Genomic DNA, 14,066 nt, shown 5'->3' with positions numbered 1-14,066 from the left:
GTAGTACCGAATATCGCCAGTCGGTGTATGTGTAGTACCAATTATCGCCAGTAGGCGCATTTGTAGTACCAAATCTCGCCAGTAGACGCACTTGTAGTACAAGTAGAGGCAAGTAGTATCTAAAGTCCGCTCTCTGCCTTCCCAGTGCAAACAGTTTGGACGTCTATCGCTGGCGCTTAAACGTTATCATTAAACGCCAGCCGTCGCAGTTCAAATGATAGTCCCGCCCAAGCTTTTGCAGCGCCAAAGGGGATTGGCCGTGTCACGGTGGTGGGCGGCGCTTCCGTCCATGTTAGCCAAGCGGCGTCTCGTTGACGGAAGTACTCTCACTCTGCCTTGTGTTCAAGTCGCAACTTAGTTTTTTATTTTGCTACCTGTTTGTTAATTTCAGTGTTTAAAAAGTGTCACAAAGTGGAAAGTGGAAGCTTTTGAAGGTGGAAGAGGCTTTCTTCTTTTGGAAGCCCGGAGTCCCTGAATCCCCACGCCGGGATCGAGCCTCCCGCACGCCGCCGCCCGAAGAGCGCCGGGATGGAGGCAGACGCTCCAGGTAGGTCTCCCGATGACTTATCATATTCCGAAAAGTGTTTTATACGTGCCGGTAGTGGTGCTGGTGGGTTATGGGTTAAGAGCGCACCCCTAAGTGTACCAGAAGTCGTGGAAATGAGGCGAGATGATTCATCATAACGTTGGCCGGGCAATGATAGAAGGGCGAGATGGTCTCGGAACGGATGGACTTGCCTATTAATAATGCATCCATCACTTTTTATATTGTGTATGAGTTGGCAGTGCTTCTGAAAATAGCTGTCAGCAAATGGCCACACTCTCGTGCTCAGCTCAAAAGATGCTTGAGCATCAATATTCACCAGGACAAGACCATTTATGTCTTCTGATTGCTTTTTGATGACATTCATCATCCATAATCCATTTTATTTCCAATGGGGCATAATGGTGTCTCATGTTCATCCGTGATTTATCAGTCAGTCAAACCTCTACAGTACTTCGAATATTTATATACTACTCTTATAATTTTTCTATTACATATTACGTACAGAGTAATATTTATCATATTTTTTGTCCACATTTTTTTTCACATGAACTCGTATCACAAAGACAAACAAGGCTCAGCTCAAGTGTTTAAAATGACAGTAACGGTCAGTAATAACATTCTTTTAATAGACGCCTATGGACGTCAATGATAGGGAATGAGCACAATTGGGCTAGCTCGCTATACTAGTCAGAAAGCACTCCAAATTACATGTGAATTCTGTCAAGAACAAAGCAGAAGGAGAAGAGAGGAGCTGTCCAGGTATCAGCAAAGCAGCCCCCATCTCAGGGGATTCGCGCTGTGGATGCTAAGAATAGAAAAAAATGACAACAAATGAAAGTTCAAAGTAAAACATCTCATTAAAATGCAGCGGCCGTGACCATCGGACGATCTTATTGCGACAGTTTGACGCTTTGATCGGCAAATTGCGCCTATATTTAGCGTCGCAAACCAGCCCGTAACTGGGCCAAATGCTAACGTTAGCGCTACTTTAACTCTTTGGCCTGTGAGAGCGTGATGGCCAGAGAAAAAGGGGGTGACGGAGGCATGCCGTCACGTCCACCCAAAAAGAGGAAGCGGTCAAATCGGAAACGATTGCAGGCCTCCCTCGGAAAAATAGCCGCGCCTTCTAATGTGTACATTTGATAGTTTTGGCCCCAAAGAAGTGGCAATTTTCTACTTGCGCTGGCATCTCGGTAAGAAAAGTGCTGCGTAAATTGGATTTTGGATTCTAATTAGCAGACATGGGAACGGTGGCTGAGCTTTGCGTGTCCAGTCTTTACTCGTTGTTGTGTCCAAATGAAGAGATAAGGCAGAAAAATGCAGGTAAGCCTAAAAAAATGTATTTTTGATCCCATATTGTTTGGTTGTGTTGCCATGTCGAGGCCTTCTGAATTTGGCGTTGTACTGGAATTCAAATTTGCCTTAGGCGAAACAGAAGTGAGCATTTGTGTACGAGTTTCTCATTCCAGGAATTGACGGACGGGGTAACGGGGGAGATTGCCAATGAAATTGTTGCGGCGGACAGTGTTGTTGACGTGACTGGACGTTTTGCGGCCAATGGGCTGCTGACCAAGTGCCACGCAAAAGGGAAGTGTGGCTAATTTCTAAACTTCTGACTCAGCGTTGCGCTCGTGCTAACGTGTTTGCGTCGCCGGACGACATTGGGGAAGTCTATCAACGTCGCTTGAGCTGACGCCACAATCTCTGCGCTTGTCGTCACGCCAACTCCAGCAACTGTCTTGCTAACGTTGACGCCAATCTTTAGCATCGTTTTTTCCCTCACTACACTTGTGCTTGAAGATACCAGTCGATTTTATTGAATAACTTCAGAAGGCCATCTAAAATTGTGCTGGTTTCTGGTCTTTCATAAGAGTGACCGACAGGGCTCGCTGTTTTCTACATTTCTCCACATAAAACGAAGCAGAAGCTGTAGTTTTTAATTCAGTCGATGAACGATACGTTTTGTTGATAACAATTGAACGCACCTTCTACACAGGTAAAGCCAACGGCTTTTTCTTGTTTTGGCTACTAATAATTACATATCCAACCGTTATGAAAATAAAATGCAAAATGTGAGTTCACTGTAACTGTAGACAGCAGTGTTGTGCAAGTTCTCAAGACAAGCCCAAACATAGGCGGATATGGGCTAGCCAGATTTGAACGCACACACAATCTGGCAGCAAAAGTGCACAAGTTGTGCATGTGTCAATCAAGTTCCCCGCCCCCACACTGCCCAACTGTAGCCCCCCTCGTTATTTTTCTTTTGGGTGTGTGCGTGAAAGAGTGCACAAATCCGGGGGGGAGAGGTGGGCAGTGAACGCGTCATCAAGCCCCGTGGCTGCACCTTTCACCCAAGTTATGTTAAGCGAACATGACACCCGGATCTGCGTTGTATTTTCTTCAAACGAACGCATTACAACAGCTCTATTTTTTCTACTATTGGTTGTAAAAGCCATTGATCTAAATATGGTAACGGTTATACCTCTTGTACCATAAGTGTACATTTAGGATGGCTTCTCTTTGGCGAGACACGCTCGTTTAACACGACTGCGTTTTTTATTGTGAAAATGCAAAGCGGAAATGGGCTGTTTACTTGACAGTCGCACTTACGCCCACGAAGAAGACATACAGGACAAGGGTGGACTTTAGCCCGGAACTTAGGCTCGTTCAACTGTTCCCTTTAACCACGGAAACCACTTCTAAACTAAATCGAAACAACTCGCTAGTGTTTTAAAAGTAAACAAAAAAGATCCAAAGGAGTTAATTTGGAAGGCGAGGAAAGGCTGGAACAAGTTTCTGATCGTAAGCAGACTGCTCGTCAACATGGTGTTAAAGTCTGAAGACGGCGTGGGTGAGTCAAAACTACTTTAATGGCTCATATTGATAACACGAAGAAATGGATGATAGATGTGAAATAGTTCCGTCAAACGCTCACACGTGAAACGTTGACGTTCCAAGAACTCGCGGAAGTCACTTGATGCTATTCCCCGTGTTTTTTTCCATTTGTTTCAAAGTAATCAACTTGAACCAGAACCACTTGAAATCGACATTTTTGCATTATGTGATGGCTTCCCGTAAATTGAGGCCAATCTTTTACCTGAAATTATGACTTATGAGTGACTTTTAGTACAAACTCTTGGACAACAGGTGGCTGCATGCTGCTTTTTGTGTTTGTGGGTGGATGGATGGCATGGTCATATTACTCCTCTTTTGCTGGTTAAATAATGCCCCAAGCGATGGGCTAAAACCCACATGACAGGATATTTAGATTGTGTATTCCAACAGGTTATTAGTATGCTCTAGCCAAGAATCGATATTGAAAGATATCATGTTTTACTACATGGAATGGTAGCAAAAGTTGGAGTTGTTTCAACAATAGCCCTCTGTGGCGGGCACCGTTAATTAGTAATCGCATTAGTGTGGGTCTCGCTGACCAATCCCGTTGGGATGGAGCGAGTCACACACGGCTGCTTTGTGGTGGTGGGGGGGGGGGGGGGGGGGGGCAGCCCGCAACTGCCGGGGCCCCCCCGCCAAGCTAAAAGTGGTCCAGACGGCTGCTCCGCCAGGGCCCGGCGGTTTGATAACCAGCGCCGTCTCGCCGTGGTGGACTTTTTGCGTCTTTTTCCACTCCAGTCGGCATTTTTTTAGGTTTCGATCAATGTTTTTACACTGGGTGTCCCGTTACGAGACATTTGTGCTGAAAAACATTGTTCTACCAAAGTTGGGAATTCCCGAGGTCACCGTTGTTTGAGTCATGTTCCACATTGCTATCATGTTTGATACATTGTTCCTTTTAATATTTTCATTATCGATCAAAAGACTGTGATCATTTCATGGCATCATTTACAAATCTTGAGTTTAAAAGAATAGACAGAGATGAGTGAGATGAAGACATTTTTGTTATTTCGAATTGTGATCGTCAAATGAGTCATATTCTCGCTATGGAGAATTGTAGTTCATTTTTGTCCAGTCAGATGAAAGCGCCTTCTGATAGTGTCACCGTTATTAAATAGGTTAAATAGGTTGGGGGGTCGAAAGCAATACAAGCGCGCTTTGAAAAGTCCAAGAATGCGGTGGGCCCAAACGATCATTTCCAGGCCGGCCGCGATAGGATCGGTCGCCGGTAGACAAAGCCAGAGTCTGGTCCGCTTTGGCGTGTCAAAACAATGAGATTATTGAAAGAAAGCAGCGGCCTTTGGCGTAGCCGGCCGGCCCTGGATTACGTGATAGCGCGCCCGGGAGGATGTTTTTGTTTTTGCTTTTAGCCGGACAACCGGTGGATGTTTTTGTTTTTGCAGGGCCTCACTGTACGTACGTTCGCCAATGTACAAATACAAAGGAAAGATATGAGTGACTGAGGCTGGCATCGCGCCATGGTTCTTGCCGTCTAAAGCAAATCGACGTCCTTTGCCACCGAGTTGAGGCACGCTGACTCGCCACGCACGGTTAACATGACTTTCTCAAGAATTTCCTGGGAATAGCGTGAAGCCCGTCTGCCTTAATCAGACGATGACGGATGCTATGACTCGTTTTGGAGGGGCGGAGGAGGGGGTGCCGGTGCGAAGAGCTGAGTCACGTCTGCTGCTCTTATGACAACATTCCATCTTGGCATCATTTGACCAATGCCTGTCTCCCACTCCGAGACTGGATCGCGGAATCCACATCTATGATAGTAATACACAAAAGTTCTCCTGCCGTCCAGGTGGGGGGGGAAACAAAGCCCAAATATAAATAAGTTTCATTTTTTGTTTTTCGGAGGAAACACAATTGCAGCCACGATAAAGATGGTGGCACGTGTAGTTTTGACATTTTTGTGTGTGTTTTTCCTTGTGTGTAGTGCCGGACGACCTGACGCCGGAGGAGCAGCAAGAACTGGAAAACATCCGCCGGCGCAAACTGGAGCTGCTGGAGGACATTCAGGTAGTCACAAATTCAATCACAATTGGGAATAGTTTTGGGATTGCTCATCTGGCCTTCCTTGTTTGTTCAGGGCCAAGAAACCATATAAAACAATTTCTCTAGCCCCCGCCGCCCCCATTCTTGTCCAAATTCCCCCCTTGCCGCACATGTTGAGCCCGTGGAATGTGGGCTATTTCCTAGCCACATGTCTTTTCCGTCCGTGGATAGCATAACATTTGTTTGTGCTAGCTCTGCTTGGCTATGACGCTTACTCATTCAATTTCCTGGCTATTGGATGGTCACTTTCTCCAAATCTGGGGCTCACGTGCCCAAACACGTCATCCGCTAGACCGGGGGTAGGGAACCTGTGGCTCGGGAGCCACATGTGGGGTGCATTTGGCTCTTTGCTAACCTGTGAGCTAAAGTTTAACTTTAACTTTTTTTTGCATTTGATTCTTCTGGAATGCCTACTGTCATTGATTAGCAACTCTCAAAAGTATTCTGACTTTTTTCACTTTAAAAGTGGTGAAATTACGAGAGGAATAAAGCACCCATTTACGTGTATTATGATATTAAATTGGGAGTATGGCTCCTTAGGCCGCTCCTTTTTGACTCCCACGTCACCCCCCTTCTCTCTCTCTCGCGGCCGGCCATTGTTTGCCAGCACGGGAGGAATGCGTCGGGGCGGCCGCACAGATGTGGCCTTTGTCGCCGGTCCGCGTGGGAAACGGAGAGGGAGCTTATGGCCGTAAATCGCCAGGGTCCTCGCTGACTTTTGAACCCTACGCGGGCGGAACCGACTCCATTTGTCCGTACAAAGATGTCCATTGTTCTCTTGACGTGGGCCAGCAGCCAATCAATGCCTTTCATTTGGCTCTTGAATATTGACTTGGATTTGGAGAAACGTCCCCATCCAATAGCCCGGAAATGAAACCACGTCGTAATCTAACCATGGCCTTTCTTTTCCACAGCGGCTGAAGGATGAGATCGCAGAGGTGACCAACGAGATCGAGAACCTGGGTTCCAGCGAGGAGAGGTGACCCATATTTGACCTTTTTTTCCTCTTAAAAGCTAGCAAATGGAAGGTAGTATCATCCAATTGGCACAGGGACCTTTTGCGTTTTTCCATGGCAAAGCAAGCCGTCAATTATGGACGGCCAGCGGACGGCCATCGGGGGTCACGGCGGATCCCGCTTCCACTTTGGCCACGCTTTTAAGAGGCTTTCAATGTCCCGCCCCATTTGAATAATGCAGGCCAAGCGCCGGCACCACTTTCCCGTGGAAGGTCGGCGCCAAAGCCATTAACGGCCCGGCCCCACGTCCAAATCTTAATGAAGAAAAGCACTTTGCTCCCATTTTTGTTTTTTAATTGACGCTACTTCGCTCATGGGCGGAATTTGACAACATTAGTCGCGCAATTCATCTTGACTGGGAGGAATGGCAAACGTTAAACACAAAAACCTTTTTACTCGAGATGAGAACATTTGAGGTCATTCCAACCAAATTGGCCTGCCAACTGGAATTGTACATTTTACAAAACCCATTGAAAAAATGTGCCTGGGTGAATGTCTAAATTGTTTCTAATTTGGAGAGCTAACTAGCATCTGACATTTCAGGAAAACCATGCAGAGGAACAAACAGGTGGCTATGGGGCATAAGAAATTCAACATGGACCCCAAAAAGGTAAGTAGATGGTTTAATCCAGTCCAGTCTGGGCCCTAATCCAGACTTTTCCCCCTCTTTTTGGACTCTTGCAGGGCATTCAGTTCCTGATCGAGAACGACCTGCTGAAGAACACCAGCGATGACATTGCGCAATTCCTCTGCAAGGGCGAGGGGCTTAACAAGACTGCCATTGGGGATTACCTCGGGGAAAGGTAAGCCCAACCCTCTTTAAAATTCAAAAAATAAATAAATAAATAGTTGTGCCCTTCTGTGGACACGGTCTGGGTCTTGTGGGTGTCAGTCATCTCCATCTGTTTTCAATTGGCTTAGTCAGGCTTTTTTTTTCTTCTAAATGGCTGGCTTAAGGGAAATGAAAGAAGGGGCCTTCCAAGAAATGGACATTTTTGGAGATGATGCCTCAGACATTGGGGGTGGGGGGGGCCAAATTAGCCAAAGGTTGTTCCATCTGTTAATTGATCCCATTCCTCCCACAGAGATGATTTCAACATCCAGGTGCTGCATGCTTTTGTGGAACAACACAAATTCACAGACCTCAACCTGGTTCAGGCACTAAGGTCAGCACAAACACAAAAATATTTTTCATTTTTTTTTTTGTCATTAAAGCAGACAAAATAGCTTTAAAGTTTTCCTCCCCATTTCGGTTTTCCCAGACAGTTCCTGTGGAGCTTCCGTCTCCCGGGAGAAGCCCAGAAGATCGACCGCATGATGGAGTCCTTTGCCCAGCGCTACTGCCAATGCAACCCCGGCGTTTTCCAGTCCACGGGTACCAATGGCGGACGTCTGTGGCTCACCCGTCATTTGGAAAAGATCTGGACACTTGTTTGATGTTATTCCAGACACGTGCTACATTCTGTCGTTTGCCATCATCATGCTCAACACCAGCCTCCACAACCCCAACGTCAAGGACAAACCCGCCGTGGATCGCTTCATCTCCATGAACCGGGGGATCAACGAGGGAGGGGACCTGCCCGAAGACCTTCTCAGGGTGAGTGCGGTGGCCGTGGCGTGGCGTGCAGCAACGGCGTGCGTCTGTGTGTGTGTGACAGTCTTTTTGTTTCCCGTGCAGAATCTCTACGAGAGCATCAAAAACGAACCCTTCAAAATCCCGGAGGACGACGGCAACGACCTGACGCACACCTTCTTCAACCCGGACAAAGAAGGCTGGCTTCTAAAACTGGGTGAGTCAAAGGGAAGTTTAGGAAACATAGAAAAGGCTAACTTTGCCATATTCCTCACTCCCCGTTTTAATGTGGAAAAAGTCCTTTTAACGTCGCCGTTTGGCGAGAAATGTTCTCCATTCCGGAATATGGGTGGGAGGAGTTTTAGAGTTTTGAGTGGGCTTTCCGCCGTCTACCCAAACATTTCTCCTTTCCTCCTCCTCCTCATGATTGTCGAGGACGGTAATCACAGCCAAGGAGTCCAGGTGGAAGACGCCAATGGGGTCTTTGGTGGGCCGCCACCTTTTAGCGTGGACGGCTCCGCCTAGTGGCGGGCCCGCGTAAAAGCAGCGCACCAAAGGCCAAAAGGGAACGAGAGCGTGCAATAATTCCTTCTCATTTGACCATTTGTTTCCCTTTTTTTGTTCCTTTTCCTGTTTGTTCCCATGATTTTGGCCCTTGTCTTTCCTACCCCAGGAGGTACGTACGCCTGCGAAACAAATTGCTGTCGGCTCGGGTGGGGGCTTTTGGTGGCGCGCCTTTTTTGCTTTTCCTTCTTCTCCTGATCTGGCCGGTTGGGTTTATTTGTTTTTGTTTCTGTGGTCATCATTCCTGTCCGTCCCGACTCTTTTGGGTCCGCTCGCCGCCGCCGCCGCCACGCTGCTGGTCTGGTTTTGATTTTTGTGTGTGTCCTCATCTTCTGTGGTATCTCTTCAGGTGGTTTTGTCCAATCTGGCCACGGCGGCCGTCCGTCCGTCTTTCCACACCGGCTGCATTATCCCCTTCCCCGACGGGGGCCCAAAAGGGAATAGTGCAGCTTTTGTGGGCTTTTCCGTGGATGGGATGGACGGGCACCTGCTCCTTGGAGCGGCGGAGCAGGGATGCCCCTCCCACCGCTCCAGGGAAGCGGCGCCCGTCACGCCCTCCCTCCTCCCTCGGCATCATTCCCCGGTGCCGCGGGACCGGGTGGTTGGCCGGCTTCATCCCATCCCAAGCATCGTAATCTACGCCACGCTGGTTTTGTGTACGCATCTCGTGTCGCTGGCTGCTATTTGGTGGCCCTTATTGGGTCCAATTTGGAGTTAAAAGGCAAAAGGCGCCTGATGTGGCGACAAAGGACTCTGGAAAACAATGTGTAGTTCCAAACTGTTTATTATTGAAAGATTGCAGTAAGTTTTCCAACTTTTCAGTCACGCTTGTTTGAACTGGTGGCAGGTAACATGGCGGCCGGCAACTTTATTGATACTGGTATCCATTCTAAAAAATACACCAACGGGACGCGTTGATTTGCTTTCGGCCCCAATTTATCTTGAAAAAACAAATCTGATGGCCGACGCACGCCATCGTAGTTGTGCTTTCCGGCGTTGTCCAGCTTGATCTGTCTGTCGGCCATCTTTCTTTGGTAGGAACTTCCATGCGTCTGTCGCTAGCGCTGGGCTCTGTTGATTTCTCCAGTTTGTTTTGTTTTGTTCCCTTTTCTGCTCACTGTTCTCCTTTGCTCGACAGGAGGCCGCGTGAAAACGTGGAAGAGAAGATGGTTCATCCTCACCGACAACTGCCTCTACTACTTTGAGCACACCACGGTGAGATCAGCCCGCCCTCCAGCTCAGAGGTCGTGGCTCGCTAACGGCTGTGGGTTTTTTGGGGGTGTGCGCAGGACAAGGAGCCACGGGGGATCATCCCGCTGGAGAACCTGAGCATTCGGGAGGTGGAGGACAAGAAGCCCGTAAGTCCACAAGCCCTTCCTTCTCGCCCGCCACCTGCTTTTTGCGTGACGCTGACATTTTTCTTTGTGGGCGGCAGAACTGCTTCGAGCTTTTCATCCCCGACAACAAGGACCAGGTGATCAAGGCGTGCAAGACGGAGGCGGATGGCCGCGTGGTGGAGGGCAACCACACCTTCTACCGGATCTCCGCCAAAACCGCTGAGGAGAAGGATGTGTGGATGAATAGCATCAAGTCAGTCGTCTGTCTATCACACACTCTTGCTCTTTCTCTCACATACTCCCTCTGTCACTCTAACACACAGTCACTTTCCCTGACATTGTCCAACATTTACCGTTTGTCCACAGAGCGGCCATCAGCAGGGACCCTTTCTACGAGATGTTGGCTGCCAGGAAGAAGAAGGTCTCGTCCCTCAAGAGGCACTGAGAAGCGGCTTTTCTTTTCCAGACTGGAACGGACCGGACCGCTTAGGAGGGAGAGAGAGAGAGTAAGAGGCACAGACTCAGAGTCGCTAACCGGTCCACTAACGTCAGCGGGTCTGAAGTCAGGCGCGGCCACGTAGTCCTTTTTTTGGGTAGGAAGAGAACCCGCTTCCAGCTTTACTACTCCTCCTCCTCCCTTTTTTATTTTTGCTTTTATAGAAACTCTCAGGCCCTCACTTTGCTACTTTGGAGAGAAACGCTGCTGGTTAGCGACAGTAAAGCATGTGTACAGTAGCACAGACGACGGCGCCCTCAGCTCTCCAACCAAAAAACGGGTTTGTCACGTTTGGCCTTCAGATTTCACTGGTGTCGGTGCGCTAACGCCCTGACAAAAACAATCGGATCGCTCGTCAGTATTGCTTTATTTATCCATTTGTTGTACATACTTCAATGTATAGTGTTGTCGTTTTTTCCAATTTTTTTGTTTGACTGTTAGTCTTACCGTTTTTACTTTGTAATCCTGTTAAAAAATTATTGAATGGAGACAAAATAAAAAAATGCATCTGTCTTTAGAGCTGTTTGTTTCAAGTTATTTTTAGTAAAAGCTCATTGATCTTATGTCACAAGTATTTCTCCTTATTGTAATGTTCTTATGTCGGGGGAGTAAACAAGAGTATGCTCTACTTTGTAAACTTACCTAACTTTTTAAAGTACAATAAAGTACTAATCCTGTAGAGTGGTGGCCTAGTGGATAAGTCATCAGTCTTCCACCTCTGTGGTCCCTGGTTCAAATCCAAGTGCCTGCAAAGATTTTCCAAATATTATTCAGTTAAAAGAATAAGTTCCAATGCCTAAGTGTGTAACTGAATAAGTATTGAGTGGTGGATGAAGCATTTTGTCCAAAAAATGACTAAGTGTTTTACCCCATTTCCTTGGATAAAACGTTTCAACACCTACCTTCTCTCAAAAGGCGGTGGCCCAGTGGCTAAGTCATCAGTCTGCCACCTCTGTGGTCCTGGGTTCGAATCCCAGTGCCTGCAAAGATTTTCCAAATATTATTCAGGTAAAAGAATAAGTTCTAATGCCTAAGTGTTTAAATGTATAAGTGTATAAGTCTTCAGTGGTGGATGAAGCATTTTGTGGAAAAAATGACTAAGTGTTTCACCCCATTTCCTTGGATAAAACGTTTCAACACCCTTGTATAAGTGGGGCACGAGTTGGTGTTGTGGGTTGCACACTCGCCTTTGCACCGAGAGAACGTGAGTTCGCTTCCCGGTGTCGGCGGTTCACTGACCAAGCAAGCGGTCGAGGGTCGGCCGAAGGCCGACCCGAGAACGCCTTTCGCACAGACAGGTCCTTCAACTGTCTTCCAAACTGCCGAAGGCAGTTCGGAATATAACCTTTTGCTGAAAAGTATGACTAAGTGTTTAATAAAAATTAAAAAGTTTTTCTTTTCTTTCCATCTTCCATTTACTCACCTACATGGTGTTGTGGCGATCAACCAAACGACGACAGCGGGAAGCGAACCCGGGTCTCCCAGACGGGAGTCCGGTGAACAAACCTCTGCGCCACCAAGTGGCTACACTTTCCTTGGTCGTCATTTGAAAGTCTTGCCTGCAAATACACAGAAACAACCAAGTGAAAATGTGTCCCGACCGGGAACCGAACCCAGGTCTCCCACACGGGAGTCCAGTGTGTTAACCTCTGCGCCACAATTTGGCTACACTTTCCTTGGTCATCATTGGAAGATCTTGACTACAAGTACACAGAAACAACTAAGGGAAAATGTTGAAAAAAAAATCCTTACTATACTATGTCGTTTTCTTTAAAGAAAAAAAAAAGCCAAAATAAATAATGAAATGAAGTGGTCAGATAACCCCAATATTACTGGAGGGAGTGTCTTTCCACAATTTGGATTTTGGTTTTTAGACAAATGATCTCTAAAGGAATTTCGAATTGGAAAAGTCATCATTGAGCCGTCTTCTTTTCTGTCCTTGTGCGCGATCTTCTAAGCGACTAAAAAAACACTAAACGCAATTGGATTCGGAGATATTATGACTGCAAGTGGAACTATATCTTTAGAAGAGAAGCTTGCTAAGTAGAAAACGGGAGCATTTCTTACCTTTGCGGCGCCATGCGTGGAGTACACAAAAATCAGCCAATGTCAAAAACAACAACTTCTTGGTCAACTTGTGTTAATGCCTTTAACAGACGTATCTTGGTTGAAGCGGACCCAAATGAGGCCATTTATGCGATTTAAAAAACTGAAAAGACGTTTACAAACAAAACAAGGCATATGGGTCAACGAAAAGCGTTTCTTTGCACATTGTCTTTTCCGGTCCGTTTGACTTCCGGCTCACAAATGTGACGTCAATTCAAGGAACGCCCTCGACTTTTTTTCCTCTTCTTTTTTTCAATACAATAGTTTGAAAGCCGAGTCTTACCCTCATTGCCATGTGTGCAGATGTGGTTAGAATCCCGGTTGGGAATCATTTTTCCTAAATTATTTCTATATATGTGTAGTCAAGATTTTCTAAAATGACCAGGTATAGCGTGGCCATGTCTGGTGCAGAGTCTTGTTCACTGGCCTGCCGTCTGGGTGGGCAAGGTTCAATTCCCGTTTTGGAATATTTTTTTCCCTTAAATAAAAACAACTGTGTGTCGTCAAGACTTTGCAATAATAACCAAGCAAGGGGTGGCTACCGCGTGGTGCAGAGGTTTGTTCAACTGACTGCGGTGTGGCCTGACGGGATTCGAACCCCGGCGACTGCTATTTTAAGACAGACTGGTAGATTAACTTAATTTTGCCATTAAAAAAGAATATGTCTTTCCTTAAATAAAAGCATGCAATGACCACATATAGGTGGGCTGCCTCATGGTGTTGATCACGGGTGTCAAAGTGGCGGCCCGGGGGCCAAATCTGGACCGCCGCATCATTTTGTGCGGCCGACTTTCTGTATATTCCATTTCCTGATTTTCCCCCTTTAAAATCAATCATTGTCATAGTAGTTCAAAAATCATTAAAGACGCTGGAGTGTGAAATCATTGGAGCTCCTCGTCTTCCGGACAAATGTCAAAAACGCCTAAAAATGAAGCTCAATTGCATTTTGTTGGGTAATAAGACAAAACACCGATGGAAAACGTGGCTGGCAATGTGGAGCCGCCGCTGGTCGAACTTTCCCAAGGTCTGGCCATTGTCGGCGTGTTGCCACGGTGACCGGCCCGCCACCGCCGCAAAGTGTGCGCGAAGGACGTGGCCGTGACAAAACAATGTACCTTTTCTTTAACGGAAGCCAATGTGCTCCAATAAAAGCATTTGCATTTTGTAACAAGCTCCAAGCTGGCTCACAGTGCATGACAATAATCAACACTCTGTGCGGCCAATCAGTGAACCAGGAAGAGGTCAAAATGACTCAAGAGGTCAAATCCAATTCTGGTGACCTTGGTGCGGGTGTTCAAGCATCCAAACCTTTTCGGGAATTGCGACCTTCTGATACTTTTTGCCGACCCTGACCCTAAAGAAAGCCGCAGAGGAGGGCAAAACTAGTATCTTATTGTTCAAAAATAACCTGTCAAAATGGTGGTGGATCTTTTGGCAACTTTTTTCCACCCGCTAGTACAGGCACCAATCG

The 14,066-nt window shown here is 46.9% G+C and overlaps 1 protein-coding gene and 1 long non-coding RNA gene across 5 annotated transcripts; one reads left to right on the top strand and one right to left on the bottom strand.

The window, feature by feature from the left end:
• The first annotated feature begins 262 nt into the window (after window positions 1–262).
• LOC144208255 (cytohesin-1) lies at window positions 263–11,008 on the top strand. Of its 3 annotated transcripts, none has more exons than XM_077734001.1 (13): window positions 263–547; window positions 5,385–5,467; window positions 6,418–6,482; window positions 7,063–7,129; window positions 7,204–7,322; window positions 7,605–7,685; window positions 7,782–7,894; window positions 7,968–8,116; window positions 8,198–8,310; window positions 9,793–9,871; window positions 9,946–10,014; window positions 10,092–10,246; window positions 10,360–11,008. In XM_077734001.1, the coding sequence occupies exons 1-13, from the start codon at window positions 529–531 to the stop codon at window positions 10,436–10,438; spliced, it is 1,191 nt and encodes a 396-aa protein (XP_077590127.1). In that variant the 5' UTR covers window positions 263–528; the 3' UTR covers window positions 10,439–11,008. The 3 variants fall into 3 exon arrangements, with proteins under 3 accessions (XP_077590127.1, XP_077590125.1, XP_077590126.1); XM_077733999.1 differs by lacking the exon at window positions 263–547 and adding an exon at window positions 1,805–1,870 and having other exon boundaries at window positions 8,198–8,309; window positions 9,795–9,871; XM_077734000.1 differs by lacking the exon at window positions 263–547 and adding an exon at window positions 2,895–3,398 and having other exon boundaries at window positions 8,198–8,309; window positions 9,795–9,871.
• On the bottom strand, window positions 9,423–12,802 carry LOC144208256 (uncharacterized). 2 transcript variants are annotated; one of them, XR_013328858.1, is made up of 6 exons: window positions 12,557–12,801; window positions 11,913–12,048; window positions 11,392–11,469; window positions 11,132–11,235; window positions 10,347–10,478; window positions 9,423–10,212 (listed from the first exon to the last, which is right to left on the bottom strand). It is a non-coding gene; the product is annotated as an uncharacterized LOC144208256 (long non-coding RNA). The 2 variants fall into 2 exon arrangements; XR_013328857.1 differs by having other exon boundaries at window positions 11,392–12,048; window positions 12,557–12,802.
• Window positions 12,803–14,066: the final 1,264 nt, after the last annotated feature.

Source organism: Stigmatopora nigra, chromosome 15 (assembly GCF_051989575.1).
Source record: "Stigmatopora nigra isolate UIUO_SnigA chromosome 15, RoL_Snig_1.1, whole genome shotgun sequence".
Classification (NCBI taxonomy): Eukaryota; Metazoa; Chordata; class Actinopteri; order Syngnathiformes; family Syngnathidae; genus Stigmatopora; species Stigmatopora nigra.
Note: the sequence above shows the minus strand (reverse complement) of the source record. Positions and strands in the feature narration are given on the sequence as shown.